This window comes from Rhinolophus hipposideros (assembly GCF_964194185.1).
Source record: "Rhinolophus hipposideros genome assembly, chromosome: 6".
Lineage (NCBI taxonomy): Eukaryota > Metazoa > Chordata > Mammalia > Chiroptera > Rhinolophidae > Rhinolophus > Rhinolophus hipposideros.
This window is the reverse complement of record NC_138052.1, coordinates 52961748-52978860: the sequence shown is the minus strand read 5'-3', so window position 1 is coordinate 52978860 and position 17113 is coordinate 52961748. Positions and strand designations below refer to the sequence as shown.

General features: G+C 40.4%; 1 protein-coding gene across 3 annotated transcripts in view; it reads left to right on the top strand.

The window, feature by feature from the left end:
- PDE11A (phosphodiesterase 11A) overlaps positions 1-17113 on the top strand; it is a gene marked incomplete at its 5' end in the record, with an annotated part of 327465 nt that overhangs the window by 268572 nt on the left and 41780 nt on the right. For 2 of the 3 annotated variants that reach the window (XM_081051501.1, XM_081051499.1), the window contains 2 exons: positions 6245-6322; positions 11836-11899. In XM_081051501.1, coding sequence (XP_080907627.1) covers positions 6245-6322; positions 11836-11899 — 142 coding nt within the window. The remainder of the gene's footprint in view (positions 1-6244; positions 6323-11835; positions 11900-17113) is intronic. The other variant, XM_081051500.1, reaches the window with a different exon arrangement.

The window sequence follows — 17113 nt, the reverse complement described above, 5'->3', positions numbered from 1 at the left end:
TTTGTTAATGATGATCACCAAGGAGGATGTCAGAAATAAGCTACCTGGAGCTGTGAACCACCAACCTGGCCTGGGCCACCTGCAGCTCTTCTTTGGAACATCCCCTGTTGATAATGGAAAGACCTGTCTGGTGCCTGCCATGGTACTCAGTACTGGGTACTGCCTTGGTAGAGCAGCCTGCAATGCCATGGCAGCTCATGAAGGGGTTCAGCTTCTGCTGTCCATCTTCTCACCACATACAAGGCTATCTGGCCCCCAAGGTTCATGCTACACACGGTTTACAAAGATGGTCTCATGGGCTAGAACTGGTAGGCTGGGGACCTGAAGTCCACCTAGATCTTCCCATAACTTCCCTGGGACTCAGAGCAAATCAACTTCACCTTCCTTTACCTTGAGTTTCCTCACTTATAAACTGAGAGAATTACAGCAGATTTTTCTCAAAGGTCCCATCCCATATACCTTTAACAGTCTGTAATTATAATGAAAACTCAAGTTAAATATAGAAAAGAAATCATTCTACGACCCAGCAATTTTCTATATACACATATATGGAATTTTCCATATATATATATACATATATATATGAAGAAAGAGACAGACAGACAAACACACACACACACACACACACACACACAGAGACAGAGACAGAAAGGAAAAAACAGACAGGCAGAGATAGGAGACTCACACAAATTCCCAGAGACATATACAAAGATGTTCATAACAGCACTGTATATAACAGCAAAAAAAATTGGAAATAATCTACATTTTCATCAGCAGGGAAAGGGTAAATCACCATGGATATGCTGATATGTGAACTGCCATGCAGCAGTGACAAGGAGTGGCCTAGCTCTATACATAGCCAGCTGGATGAATCTCATAAACACTGAGAAGAAGCAAAATGCCAAAGAACACAGTCGCTATGATGATACCTTTTATAAAATATAAAACATGCAGAGCAACATTATGCATAATCTACCTAGTAAAATTACAAGGCTACATATGAAGATGACTTATGCAAGATTTAGAAACTGGCCATCTTGTGATGGGAGGGAGGCAGAATCAGCAGGGCAGAGACGCCAGGGGCCTCCACGGGACGCGTAAAGCATTTATTTCTAGGCTGGAGGGTGAACAGAGAGATCGATTCTATATGTCCATTGTGCAATTTTATACCTTTTAAAATGTATTAAATAGGCGTAATAAATTTGTTATGTGAACTTTGCACATCATCACTTCAAAAATCCTTTTGCAGCCTTATGAAAATGATTAACCCCATCTCTTGATCTTTCAAGACGTTAATTTCAGAAACTTAAAAAAAAATTAAATGTACTTTGGTTTAAACTTCAAAGCATCTATTTGGCATTTAAAATGACCAGATATATTACCAGATGTGTGATGTACCATGGTTCCACCAGTGACTAGGCTTTTCCCGTGTTTATTTTGATACAACTATGGTGTGTAGGAGGTCCTCTGTTACCTTCTGAGGTCACAGCCAGACCATGGGACTCCAGAATAAATAGAACCTATTATGAAATTGCATACTTTTGTTAGTAGAGGAAAAATAAAATTAGTATGCCGCATTTTTCTGTGCCCTGTGAAAAAAAATCCTCCCACCTTCCTCTATCCACCATTCCCTCAGGAGAGTAGATATTCCCTCTGGTCCTGATACAATAAAATCTAGTTTTGTTATAATGTGAGATGAAGCCTATGACTGATTTGGGATTTAATAGATTTAAGACTTTCACACCAGCAACTCTAGCTATTAAACTTTTCTGTCATTGGGGAATTTATTCTTATGGTGCTATTTTGTTCGCAGATCATAGATTTGTTGTTGTTTTTTTAAAATTATTTTCTGCATCGAGTTAGCTACCTAGGTAATATGCCTCCACTTTGCATCAAAGATGTTATATCTCATGTATCAAACATAATCTCAGCAGATATAACAATTATCAGTGGACGGAAGATCAGACATTGGATGGGAATGGTGTTTAAATTTCCCACCACTTTTAATGTTGTCCACTTGATTCAGGTTGCAATCTAGTATTCAAGAATCTGACAGTGTTTTTCTTGGATAGATTTCATGTTGTTTTGTTTTTCAAAATAAGAATTTATTTTTCTCTTTTTCTAATATTTGTATTTTTCAATTACAATTGACATTCAATATTATTTTGTATTAACATGGTGATGGAAAAGGAACTGACTGGGTGGTGAACACACAATGGGATTTATAGATGATGTAATACAGAATTGTACACCTGAAATCTATGTAACTTTACTAACAATTATCACCCCAATAAACTTTAATTTAAAAAAATATATATTATATTAATTTTAGGTATACGGTATTGTGGTTAGACATTTATATAACTTACAAGTGATCACCCTGATAAATTTAGTACCCATCTGGCACCATACATAGTTATCACAATATTATTGACTACCCTGTTTCCCCAAAAATAAGACCTAGCCAGACAATCAGTTCTAATGCGTCTTTTAGAGCAAAAATTAATATAAGACCCGGTATTATATTATATTATATTATATTATATTATATTATATTATATTATATTATATTATATTATACCCAGTCTTATATTATAGTAAAATAAGACCGGGTCTTATATTAAGGTTTGCTCCAAAAGATGCATTAGAGTTGATTGTCCGCTAGGTCTTATTTTCGGTGAAACACGATATATTCCCTATGTCGTACTTTACATCCCATGACTATTTTGTAACTACCAATTTGTACTTCTCAATCCTTTCACCTTTTTTCACCCAGCCCTCCAACTTCCTCCCACCTGGCAACCGTCAGTTTGTTCTCTGTATCTATAAGTCTGTTTCTGTTTTGCTTGTTTATTTGTTTTGTTCTTTAGACTCCACATTTAAGTGAAATCATATGGTATTTGTCTTTGTCTGACTTACTTCACTTAGCATAATACCTTCTAGGTCCACCCATGTTGTTGCAAATGGTAAAATTTCATTATTTTTTATGGCCAAGTAATATTCCACCGTGTATATATCGTTTTTCTTTTGTTGTTTTTCTTATCTTAATCTCTCCAAATAGCAACTTTGAAGATCCCAGAACAGGTAGAATCTAGATGAAACCAGTCGCTGAAGAGTGATTTTTTTTTTAATGAATAGCTTTATGAGATAACCTTTTTAATTCATTCATCAATTCAACAAATATTTATTAAGCTCCTATTACATGTCATTACTGTTTGTAGGCACTGGGGATCCAGGAGTGAACAAAAACTGTCCAGGCCCTTGTCCTCATGGAGCTTACATTCTAGTGATTTCTTAGAATAACTCACAGGATTGAAATGACACCCAGGTGCCCGTGATGACAGGGATGAAGACTGACAAGCCCTCTAAGAAAGCCTTCCATGGTCTCCCATCATTTTCCAAGTTAAGCTAAGTGCCTTTGTCAGTGCTCCCAGGACACCCAGGGTATATGTAGCTGCTTGGGACAGCCGTTATTCCAACAGGTTCTTTGTGACCCAGCTCTGCCACTCACCAGCTATGAAAACTTCCTCCAGGTAACACTTCTGAGCTTAATCACAGTAGTTAATCCTTACTGAACACCTACTGAGTGCCAGGCACTCTCTGAAGTCTTTTTCAGAAATCATTTTATTTAATCTTCCCACCAACCCTAACAAAGTAGATCCCATTAATGTTACTCTTTACTGATGAGAAAACTGAAGCCCTGCAAGGGTCAGGAGCTTCCCTAAGGTGAGTAATGTGGGTCGCTGGTGGCCAAACGCAGGAAGTCTGCCTGGAACACCGTAAGCACCCATTAAATATTAGCTTCATCAGGACAAGGGACTAAGGAGAGGCAAGTGAGGTGAGCCATGTGAGTGGTGTCAGGTCCTGTCTTTAAATTGTTGATATTTTGTTCATGGATTTTTTGTGTTTGTGTTGATTTTTTAAAATATTGCATTAAAATATTATTTGCATTGATTCCTGAGGTTTGGGCACCCACTTAAACTTTGTGCCCAAGGTGAGTGCCTGCCTCACCTCAGTCTAGTCCCTGTATCATTAGTATCACCTTTGAAGGGGAATAAGCAATTTGTCAATTGCCCCTGCTAAACTCAGAGATGTTTAAAGATTGTACCCATATCCTGTCCGTAAAGCCTAGTAAAGAGGTGGCACAGAGTAAGTGTTTAATAAATATTTGCTGAACCAAACTTTCTCCTCCACAATTATTCAAAAGAAGACTGATATCCATTCAGGGAGAAGAAAAAAGTAGATGACATCTTCAATTTCCATGTAATCCAATTAGTCCATTGTGTATTGTTGTTGGTAGTAATATTACTGATAGTATTTACATATTAAAGATGACTGTCAGGTATGGAGTATCTACCAGTGCAAAACGCTTAATGGACCTCATCTCAAAGCTGGAGGTCCAAAGCTCAGCAATGTGGAATCACTTGCCCAGGACCACACAGTTAGTAAATGATAATCAGCATTAAGCCCAGGTCAGTGTGAGTCTGAGCTCTTTCATTCCATCACTTCCCTTTCTATTTCAGTTCATAGTCGTGGTAGTGATATGGAAAAGGTCTGACTGTGGTCATAAAGAAGGGAGAGGATGATTGAAAAACATGGTAAAGTTATAAGAAGAAAAGATATGTAATATACTTGCACACCCAAAGGGGAGAGGAGCTGCTAGGTCCTTCCATGTACCTGTGCAATGCCATCTTTGCCAGTTGCTATGAGATTGTTGTAGAGATTATTCCATTCTGTCCTTTGACCTTGACCTGTAACCACTTGAAGCAATAAATCCAGGGCCTGTCTTTGTGTCTCGAATAAGGAAGTGAGCCACATATCCTGCTGACCTACTCCCTTTGGAGTAGTAAATGGAGTTGAATCTGATTGGATAACAAGAAGTCCATACAGCTGGTCAGCAGTGATGGGCAACCCAGACCAGGAGAGCCAGTTGCATTCAGCATTTTGTCCTTTGATTTCCAAACTCCAATGAGTCAACACTAAGTATCTAAGATCCTACTCTGATTTCCACCATAAATGACATGGTAGTATTTTCTAAAGGTTATTCCTGAAAACATCGGTATGTACTATGGAATGCTGTGCTTTAAGTAAGGTTAAGTAAGCCTTTTCTATCTCAGTATTTCTCAGAGCTCTCAAAAGGCTAATATGGCCTGTGAAACTCTGAGAGAGAGAGATTACAGGCAGCATTTCACAAACCCACTTGACCAGGAAATCCCTTTATATGGAATACCTCCTAAAACTAGCATGTTGTGGGATGCACTTTGGGAAACGGTGTGCCAGAATCCTTTAAATAATCTCTCACTAGGAAGTGCCAAGATGGGAAATGATTCTTAAAAAATCAAAATAGTGATGTTTCTTTTTTCCTTTCTCACTATACTAATGAAAACTAGATTTAAACTAGATTTTAACTAGATTTAAAAAGTTTTGAAAATAGATATAGATCGCCCTTATATTTACAACTTGAGGATATTCCCTCCTCTTTTCCATATCTATACATCTCCAAATGTGTATCCATACGTGTGCGTATCCAGCATTTACAATGTGCAGACACTATACGAAATGCTTGGCATATGTCATCTCATTTTATCCTCACAATAACTGTGAGTTAGCACATCTATTCCTCATGTTAGAGGTTAGGAAATGAGGCTCAGAGGTTTTAAGTGACTTTCCAAGGTTGCAGAACAAGTAGGTGACTGACCTATTGTTTAAACAGTTATTTTTCCTTCATAGCTCATATCTTTAAGCACTGAAATACTGAAATAGTTATTTTAGTTATTTTCTTACCTAGAAAAAAGTATTTCTCCTGAATTTACTACCAGGGAGTTTATCTTATCTTGGATTATCATACAGTTCAGTTCTATATTGAATGACAAAAGAACATTCCAGAATTGTGCCTACTTTTTATTTGTCCTTGCTATTCTCTGATTTTCAATAAGTGCCAAAAGGGCTTCACAGCAAGTAATCCTAAATGCAGGACCACATTGTTTTCTGTTTTATGTCTCAATAATCTCTGTTGTAAATACATTCAGAAATGATTGTGGCTTTTTCTTGAAGCCTCAACATTTTTTTTTAAAGTGATTTATTTTGATAGTGTTTTACCTCATGATTTCATATATTAAGTTACGTGGTTCAGGTGGTCTTATATTTTCCCATAAATGTATTTATGTCACCCTGCAGACTGAGAAATTTCATTCCAGGTGTTTTTTTTCTTTCTTTCTTTCTTTCTTCATTTGATTTCGTGCAGGAGGAGAACTGAATTCTTTGAACTTGTCAGTAAAGGAGAATGTGATTGGAACCTCAAAAATCATCGTGATATATTTCGGTAAGAAAAAAGTTCTTGTTAATGTGTTTCTTCATTATTTAAAGATTTAGCCATGCTTTTCTGACAGTGCTAAGAGCACACAAATGATTTTTAAAGTAACAAATCTTAGCTTACATTCAAAGTTAGAGATTAGTTGAATAATTAGACAAAAGATAGAGACTGTCTTTTCGTCTTCTAATTTATTATATTTTTGCCTCCTTTCCATAAATTTGCATTTAAAATTAGAAAATGATATTCAAATTGGTTCAGTTTCAGCAAGCTATGACGTTCTCTTTTTCCAGAGAAGGCAGCATGCAAATTGGTGGAGAGAGGGGATTTTTGAACCTCAGAATACAAAGTTACACAGAATAAAGGAAAGTGGAGAGTTAACTTTTGTTTTTCTTTACAGACAACAGGTATTATAGATAGAAAACCAACGGGAACAACTTTGGTGATGGAAATAAGGAGTCTGTTCTAGACTTTTCACAAGAGTTCCTCCCAGTTGTTTAGAAAAGACAGCAGCAAACCATCATTTTTATTTGTCCCATTTTAACCCTCGATTGCAGCCAGTCCAGCTGCTAAGGCACTGTTCCTCTTTCTGTGATGCCCTGGCTTTCCACTGTCCCCTCCTCACACATCCTCAAACCTTTTGCTGTCTTATTCCTGTTCAAAGCTTTTAAGTATTCCTAGGAAAGCTTGTGAGGCCAGGATTCTGGGCTCCCTGTGTCTGCCCCACAGCCACACAGCCACTGGAATCACCCCGAGAGGGATCCCTGTCATAGTTCCCATCTCCCATGTTTGCCCTACGGTGTATAACCTCTGTCACCAGCTTCAGAACTCAGAGCTCTGCCTGCCCCTTCCTTGTGCACCTGACCTCTCTTCATACTCTCTCACCAGAGGACCCCCTTTTCTCCCCTTTCTGCATTAATATTTCTCTGTGTTATCTTTGCAGACTTTTTTCTTTGTCCTTTCCTGAGGGTGAGAGGGAACCTTCCCCTCCTCAAGACTAGTACCTCCACTTGTGTCCTAATTCCATTCCCTCCACCTCCCCCACCCCTTACCCCCCAAACTCACTATATCAGTTGTACTCCTTTGGCTTATATTTTCACAATCTGGGTTTGTTTGTTTGTTTTCATTATGACCTCTCTAGGCCCAAATATATGCTTCCCTCTCCTTAGCCAAAAAAATCGTCTCTAAAATCTGCCTTCTTCTCAAGGTCCATTCTTAGTTCTCTCCTTCCCTTCAATTCCACGCTTCACTCTCACTCCTCCTAACTTCTTGCAAGGCAATTATTTAAAAATAGTTTTTAATACCGCAAGTAATTATAAGAATATATTTTTCTGTAACAAATTGAAACATTGCAGACAAAGCCCCCTTTCTCCTTTGAGCTTTCCTCCCAGTTCCCATACTGCTACGCAGTTATGCTCTGTTATCAGTTAGCTGCATCTTTCCAGATCATTTCCAAAGCGTGTACATCCCATAGGAAAACTACCATCTAGTGTGAATTTGTCTTAACATGTAATATTATAGATTTACATATCAATCTGAACTTGCTTGTTTGCTCAACTATATGCCTTGCAATTGTTTCCATGTCCATAACTCATCATCTTTTACTGTTGCATAGTATTCCAAAGTATAGAGTCACCACAGAGTAGTTAGTCATTCCTCTATGGGGGTAGTTAGCCTGTGAAATGTGATTTCTGCTCCTTTTGAAAGTCACTGGTCACCTCCCAAGGATCTAGCTTCTTTGATCTCTTCACAAACCTCTAATGGCGTTGGCTTTTCCTTTCTTAAAACCCTCTCCTGCCTTGGATTCTGCAAAGCCGTGCTCTTCTGGATATCCTACTTTCTTTCTCACTCTTCCGTCTTCTCTTCGTCCCTGGGCAGCCCTTGCTCCTCCCCACTACATCCTAAATGTAACTAGCCGCCATGGACCTGTTTTTTGATATTCTTCTCTTGTTGCTCAGCATCCTCATGGTGTCAGCTACCATCTCTTCTCAAATGTCTCCCACCACTTTCTTGGGCCTGGCCTCTTCTAAACAAAACTCCTAAAATGCCAGTGCTTATTCTACATCTCCACCTAGACATTTTCCTGCAGAGGCTTTCAAACATTTTTGGCAGGGACCCCATATGATAAAAAAAAAAAAATCTTATTTGGAAGCACAGTATGTAAAATAGAGGTGCTCCAGGAGCTCTCCACGTCCCCCCAGCTCTGCCTTCCCTCCCGGTTTCATGGTTAGGCTCTGACCACGCGCACCAGCTGGGGGGCTCTGAGGGAGCTCTGTCTTCGAGAATTTTAAAATAGTAATCAAACCAAGTAAAAGTCTGTCTGTTTTTTGTCATTGCTGTGGGCCTACAATCTAAACAATGTCGATGATGAGATACTCTTCCCTGAAAAAAATCTTTTTGTTGGTATACATTGTGAAGAATTGCTGAGGTTACTGTTGAGTACCCAAATAATTGATATGAAAGCTTCGAATTAGCATGTTATCACTTATCCTTTAATTGTACATGTACTGGACACGTAAGCTAATTCCAAGGACGCCCAGTTATACAGTCAGCCCCTGGCAAAGGTGGACGCAGTTCACACTTTCAAAGTAAGTTCCTAATGGTTCAGAACCTTTTGCACTGGCTCCGGGTGTAGTTTGTGTCTCCAACATTCGGGAATGTCACATTCCTGCTTTTAAGCAGTGTGTTCAGAGTAAGCAATGATAACACAGTGATGGTAAGGACGAAGAAACATAACTCAAGTTACATCTATTCTGTCATTTATGTGACCATTCGGGGGTTTTGTCTTTGAAATTTAAAACAGTGAAAGTGCAAAATGTGAGGTGTGATATTTTTGTTCAATAAATGCAAAATTCAGTTCATACAGGAAATCTTTTACTGAATTGGAATATATCTTTAAAATTAAGTTTATTCCTTTTAAGAAGCTAATTGTTTTAAAACTAGAGAACAAATCAAGAAAATAACCATTATCACAACATTTTTATTGAACTACTTTTGGCATATAGAGGAGAGACATGACAAAAGTAATCTGCTGTGGTACCAGGTTCTCTATGTACAGCACCGTTCTTTACCCACCCACGCAGAGGGAGTGTGCCCTCCTCATTCCTGACCAGTCATTCATTCCATTGCACCACTTAACAGTAAATTGGACTAGAATTACGTGGACCTCGAGACAAAAACAGTTGGTAAAACTCCCTCCCTGCTGCTCTCTTCCTCTAGAAAAGACCTTGCACTTCTTGCAGAGACTTGATCTAAAAAATAAGATGAAGCTGCTTATTTGCCTCCTTCAGTCCTTTCTGTGGAATCTCCCACCCTAATCTCACCTTTCCATTCTTCCTGCCCTGCGTTTCAGGCCCTTCTCAATGAAGGATTTCCAACTGGTCTCTCTGCTTCCGTTCTTTCCTTCTTCAGACTAGTTTCACACCTACCACCTAAAGTTATCTCCTTAAAGGTGTAGCCACCTGAGCTCCAGCCCCCCACCCACCCAGCTCCCAACCTTAATGAATTCCCAGTGCCAATCAGATAAAGGTTTCAGACACTCTACCATCCTCCCTCCCAGCCTTTTCCTGTCTTCCTTCTCTATAAAGACATTCTGCTCCACTGTAAAATATTCACTGAAAGTAGAGACTCTTCCGTCAGATTTTATGAATTCCAGTCCTCTCTTTGATACTTGCTAGCTGTGTAACCTTGGGCAATCGACCTAACCTCTCTGTTCAAGGAATGCAAAGCACTATTTCTTTTATAAAATGGAGATAATATTCCTATCTCATATGGAGACTATGTAAATCACCCTGTAGTACCTGCTCAATAAATGGTTGCTGTAGAATTGTCATCATCTCGGCACCTAGCAGATCGATAAACTTATTGATTCACTGATTAATGATGGTATGAATATGAATTTGAAAAGTCAGCTTCAAATTATCAGGTAAATGGAGCCTAAGTAACTATCCAAACTACAATACAAGTAGGCAACCTCACAGAGATTACTTCCTGTCCAGGAGAGAGACTGCAAAGTCCAGTGCTTTTCGCGCAGTCTTGTCCCACTCTGGTACCAGCACAACCTAAGATGAGAAGCATCAGAGTGTAGCAAGAGGGAGTCCGGTAGCTTTGTGAGAAGCACAGAATCCTGAATCCTTTTCTCGCTTTGGGACAGCGACTTACCCTCTCCATGTTTCCATTTACCTCTCTGTAAAATAGGAATCAGAGCACCCACCTCCAAAGCTTACGATGAGGATTCATTTAGTTAGGAATGAGTGGTTAGTTGGAAGCACCTAGCACAAAGGCAGGCACTGTGCACTGCAGAAGTACTCGTTACAGAAGATGGAGTATGAAGACTAGACAGATGTGTCTCTCTTCATAGCGTTTACCTAGCCCAGGGGTGTGGGGGCTTCCGTGAGAGGGCAGCCAATGCTGGTATGCCTGGTGGTGCTCTGAATGACCTGTTGTTACCTGCCGCTCTGCCTCGCTCCCTGGAGGGGTCTCTGGGGGAAGTTACACAAACCCCACTGCGATCCAGGCATGCTCTGCCATCTGGGAAGCAGACATGTTTCCAAGGCAGTGGAATGTGGTGGGGTATGAAATGTGAACACCTGACATCAGGACAGCTCTTGACCTTTAACAACACACCCTTTCTTCCTGCAGGAGTTAGCCAAGATATGTTTTCCCAACTTAGATCTGGCACTACTTTTCATCACCAATTGCTGCTTTTACAAAAAAAGCAAATTTGGAACAAAGAGTGTGTCTTATTTTTTCCTTTTCCCACTACATCAAATTATAAGCACCAGAGCTCTGTACATTTTGAATGTTCCCTCTGTTTCTGTGTCCCCAGTTCAGTGTGGATTCTGGTTAAACCCAATAGAAATCTGCCCCTCAGAAATCTGATTTAGATCCTTCCTGTGGTTTCTTGCCTGCTCCAATTAAGGGAAGCTGTAGCTGAATATGTTTCTTCATAATGCTTATAGAACATGGTTGTAGCCAGGTAGTAAACTGGAGTGAAACAGTATGGCTCTCCCCCGTAAATCCACGGAGCAGAGGTAAAGCTCCATGGAGCAGAGGAAAAAGGAGCAGCTAACATGGCGTGTGCCTTGACTCCTGGGTATAGATTTTCTTCCATTCCTATCAATGAATGGTAAGCTGGTAAATAGATTCATCAGCCATGTTTACACTATTATACACTGATCTCCTTGCTGATAGTTAAAAATAAAAAGCAATGTGCGTTACAAATTATTGTAGGCAGAGCTTGCTTAGCTCAGGTATAGAGAATGCCAGGCTTTTCTTTCCCTGATCTGCCACAGACAAAACAAAAGGGCCACCCGGGGTGTGTGCGCGCTTTGTCTTCCCTAAGCAATGTGGCCACAGGATGGAGATGCCAAACCTGGGGACCATAAACAGTGCTACCCTTGTTGAGGAAAAGAAGATGTGAGCTGGCTTTCACCACATTTTGTTTATTTATGTATCTAGGACGGGTTTGTTTAAGAATGCAACAAAAGATTATTCAGGCTGTTTTGTTTGGTTCTGTTTTTCAGATCAATGTTAATGACAGCCTGTGACCTTGGAGCCGTGACCAAACCGTGGGAGATCTCAAGACAGGCAAGTGGTGATTAATGGCAGGGTTTAGCAGAAGAAGGACTGGGGGCAACGATATTCCCAGAGTCCCCACTATCAGGCACTGAAACCTAGTCAATTTGCATCAGTATTAACATGGTGTAAAAAGTAGCGGGAGACTTAGTTAGGCTCTGCACGGCTTATTGCCCAGCCTCTCTTTATTGGACTTCCACTCACTAATAATATTTCTGACTCTGTAAGATTTTTTTTAACACACTAAACCCAAATAACACTATAACCATTTCTTAAGGCCAGAGTTTCAAAAAATAGTGTTTTTGAATAGGTAATCATGTTTTAGCACAAGGTTTGGGTTTTTTACGTCTGAAAAAAACCAACAGAGAAACCAAGGAGGTAAAAAGGAAATTCTGTGTTTCCCTTTAAAGACTGTTTAGAGATCACAGGGTTCTCTGGCCAAACTGTGCAGTATCCAAATTAACCTGTACCCAGAAGTCATACCTTTACCACCTATCTGGTTTCACTGCCAAAAAGCATTAGTTCTGAATCAAGAATAGTTTTCAAGCTGTAACTACAGAATTTGAGATTCTTGATTACTGATAGTATTTGAAGTTAATATTTCTTTAAGTTTTATGTGTCACCTACTGTGTGGGCGGTGGGGTCTAAAATAGGAACTTGGTATCTTAAGACTTGACATTTTAGGGCGGTAAGCTACATTCGTATGACAATGCCTCGCTAATATTATTGGTTGAAGAAGCAAATAATATTAAATGACTGCTTTATCTGTATTATATATTTATATATCTGTATTTATATATCTGTATATATTTAAATTCTCAAAACCCTCTTTGAGGTAGGTGTAGTTACTGTAGGTTGCTGAAGAATGGCAACCTACATTCTTCAGCAAGAATGTAGATATTTGGTCCTAATCCCCGGAACTGTAAACATTACCTTAGAAGGAAAAGGGGTCTTTGCAGATGTGAGGAAAAACCATCACTGTCGTTGTCATTCTCATCACCATTATCCTGGATTGTCCAGGATTATCCAGGGGAGCCCTAAATCCTATCTGAAGTGTTGTTATAAGAGAGGCACAGGGTGATGACACGTTCAGAGGAGGAGAAAGCGAAGTGACACGGCAGAGACTGCAGTGATGCCGCCAGAGCAAGGGTATGCTGACGGCCACCAGCCACTGGAAGAGACAAAGGAAGGAGTGGCCCCCAGAGCCGTCCCGGAGGGTGGCCCTGCCAGCACCTTGATTTCTGTCCAGTGAACTGACGTTAAATTCCTGGCCTCCAGGACTGTGAGAGCAATTCCTGTTGCTGTAAGCAACCAAGTTTGCGGGCATTTCTGGCAGCCCCAGGCAACGCATACAGTGATTATCCCTGTTTCACAAATGGGAAAAATGAGGCTTAGCAAGGATAATAGCCTGAGATCATAGAGCTAGTAAGTGGTGGAGCCAGGGGTTTAAATCCTAGCAGATTAGGCTCCCAAGCCTTCATTCTTCACAGGGCTTTATGCTTTCTTACACAGAATGCAGCAGTCAGCGGTTTGAAGGGGTGCCAGTGTCTCAGCAGAATAGGCGAGGTTGTCACTAAACCCAAAATCTCAGTGGCTTAAACCAACCAATGTCTCCCGAATGTGTTCATCCAGGGTGGGCTGGCACCTCTTTGTCCTCATTCTGGACTGGGGTTGAAGGAGCAGCCCCATCTGGATCATTCCAGCAGAGGTCCTGGAGGGTCTAGCACTGTCAATTAAATGCCTCCCTCCCAACCATTCATTGGCAAGAACTTGTCCCAAATCCCCGCCCAGCCGGGAAATATAATCCTTCCATGTGCCCAGAAAGTAGAAAGCCAGAAATAATTGATGAAAACATGACTACCAAAATTTGCCCTTTTAATCGTCGAAAACATGACTCACACTCCTTCTCGCCGGCAAAATATGCTCATCCTCTCCCCAAGGGAGATGACCCAAATGTCCCCTAAGTTGTAGCCTCAGGCTCGAAGTCCAGGATCTCTGGGTGATATGTGCTGGTCTCTACATGAGGCCAGGGTGCACATTAAAAACTGCACACACCCAAAATACAGCATCTAACATACACCCAAACCGCAAAATATTCATTTTAACACTCCATTCAGAAAGGGAAGAGATGGCAACGCTTGGCAGTTAGGGATCCACAGCAATTCCAGAATCCCACCGGGCATTTACTGTGAGAGGCCCTGATTCTCTGGAAGATGCCCCCAAATTCATTATTTTCCATGGTCTTTAGATCCAACTGGGACCTTACTCCTTTTCCATCATTCTCCTTGCCTACATCCGAAGGCCAAGCAGCTTTCTCAGCCTGCTTCCCACCTAAAGAAAGTTGAGGGCCCAAGGCTTCTTTTAAGTTTCATGTAGTCACAGATTTTTTGGTTAATTTTGGTATCAAACATCTCTTAAACATCTGTTCAGCTTCTATGTCTTTGATTCCAGTTATTTCCATTTGCCAATAAACACAACCACAGCTCTAGTGTATACAAACTGTTTAGATCTGCTGTATTTCTGTACTTTCTAATACTCGGGAACAAAGAAATATACATACATACATCTTTCATTCTCTCTCATTCCTAGTCCTTTGAACCTAATAGGTGCCAGTGAGAGACCATGTAGTTAAATCATTTCTCTGGGCCATTTTGTCCACTTGAAAGAGTGTGGTGTGTAGCAGCTGATTCATTCAGAGTTTTTAACTATGGATGTACTGGCCATACCTTCCATTTGATTCTTGTTCTGAAGCTGTCTTGATCAGCCTTTGTCATTCAAAACATATCTCAATTTTTATTTTTACAGTATGGGGTGAAGAATCAGCTTCATCTTTTCTCTCTATAAGACCCTGAATCTGTGACTTTCTCTATTCTCTTTCATTCCCGGTTAGAAACCCACCAATCCATTTCTGAGCTCACTTCTTATAGCACCTAGAAAAACACAGTCACAGCGACCATCACACGCTACTAACGTTGTTTTCCAGTCTCTTCCCCTAAGGCTATAAGTTCATTATTTGCTTTATTTCAATGAGAATTGTACAGAATATTTTGCCATTGTGTAAGATGAATCATCATCCTTATAGCCTCTAACAACCATTTCCTCACTATTTATAGCTGGCCCCCAAGCTACTACCACATATTTTAGGGTCTTTTCCTTTCTTTCGATGTTTTTCTTCCCTTCCCCTCCGCTTTCTTTCTAATGGCAGCACCTCACTTTCATACCAATTTTTGTGTTAACCAAAGCTAGGCTCGGCTTTGCAGCAATAACAGATACATTCTCAAATTTCAGTTCCTTAACACAAAAAAAAGTGTATTTCTTGTTCACATCCCAGACCAGTGCAGATTGGACAGTTCCTGTAGGACTGTCCTTCAATAAATTGCTCTCTTCCAGTTGAGCTTTGGTCTTCATTTTAGTGTGACATATTTTTTTTTTTTATTATTAATTAATTTATTTATTAGTTTCAGGTGTACAAAACAAGGTAATACTTAGACGTTCATCATTTATATCCCTCATACTGTGAACCCCCCTCCCCCCATCCACTATCCCTCCGACCTCACACTGAACCATCACATTATATATATAAAATTATAGTTGGCATTCATTAATGTTTAGCTTCTGATGTACAATTAGTGTGACATATTTGAAGTTACCCAAAGCAGGGTAACGGTGAAGAATCTGTGTGGCTGAGTAGCTGAGTTTTACATCTCTGCCCACCGTTGACTTCCCCGGTGTGGGACAGACTCCCTTGCAGTAAAGTCTGAGAGTAAACTGCAGAGAAGAGGTAGGTGGCTCTTCCAGGTATTGGGGAAAAGTGTAGGACTGTGGGTGGCCACTAAGGCAAGGAGGGAAGGGGGGTGGGGTGGTGAGTGGGAGAGAGTGAGGGGGGCTGGGGGAAAAAAACAGGGAAGATGGGAAAGGGCATGGAATGAGGTATGATATGCCAAGGCCTTCAGTGAAATACACGTCAAGAACTAAAGGGCCAGCAGCCCACTTGGGCGCAGGACAGTGTCAGGACAAAGTACTTGGAAGGAAAAGATGTTTCTGCATTGGTGTTTTAAACCAAAGAGGCTGATGGCCACCACTTGTAGGTGGTCACCAATCTTCTTGGTCACTGATGTAAGTATTATTGTTGTTATCATTATTATTATTATCATTATTTAGGATGCAAACCTCTGCTGTTAAGTGCAGAAACTCAAGAGTTCAAGAAAATAAAACACCAACCCATGTTGTCCCAAATGCTTCCATCAGAAATCTTGTTACAGCTCTCAACTGGACATCTCATTTGTGTTTGTCTCCAAATTGAACAGGTTCAGGTATTTTCAAAAACAAAATCACTTCTATGATTTTAGGAAACATTTGGACAAAAGCAACGGAAACTTCTTATAAAAATATAAATATATTTCTAATTTCTTGGACATTGACTTCTTAAATTCCCTTTCAAAACGTTTTTTTTCACTGGAGTCTCCCCCCACGTTTCCTTCCTCACAAACAGGATTCTAAGCGTGTGGTTTCCCCATTGATCCCCCAAGGCCTGATTAGCATCTCAATTTCCTTCTTTAGTAAAAATTCAATCCGGAGCCACTTAGTGTTCCCGATTGGGTTTTTAAGTACAAACAAAACAGTGGTACAAATTGAGCTGTGAAAGAAGCACAGCGGAGATACCCGGGACCACTTTAGAAAGATCAAGGACAGGGTTTTGTCTTCATTTCTTGGCTTTCCAGGAGCTACAGACCTTGCAGGACTCCCACCTTTGGGGTGACCTGATTGCACATTTGTATTCTTTAGTGGCAAAGGACCCACCTCAAAGCAATCTGAAGAAGAGATCTGGAAACTGAATAAATAAGGCCAGGCCCTTAGGGGACCAGCCCTTCTTTTAAAAGGCCAGAGAGGGGAAGAAGAAGGCCTGGCGAGCTAAAGGGAAAGGTAGTGGCCAAGACTAGAGAAAAGAGTGAAACAACTCTTAGAGAACACACAGGAGATCTCCAAGCTTTCTGATGAAAAGATATTTGGGAAAACAGATTATTTGTGTTTTATTTTCTTGAACTCTTTATTTCCTTGAGTTTCTGCCCTTATCAGCAGAGGTTTACCTCCTAAAAACAAAATAATACAGCAGTGACCAAGAAGACAGAAACCCCCCTACAAGGGGCCATTGGCCTCTGTGGTCTAAAATATCAGTGCCGAAACTTTTTCCTTTCTAAGTACTTTGTCCTGTGTCAGTTCAAGCTA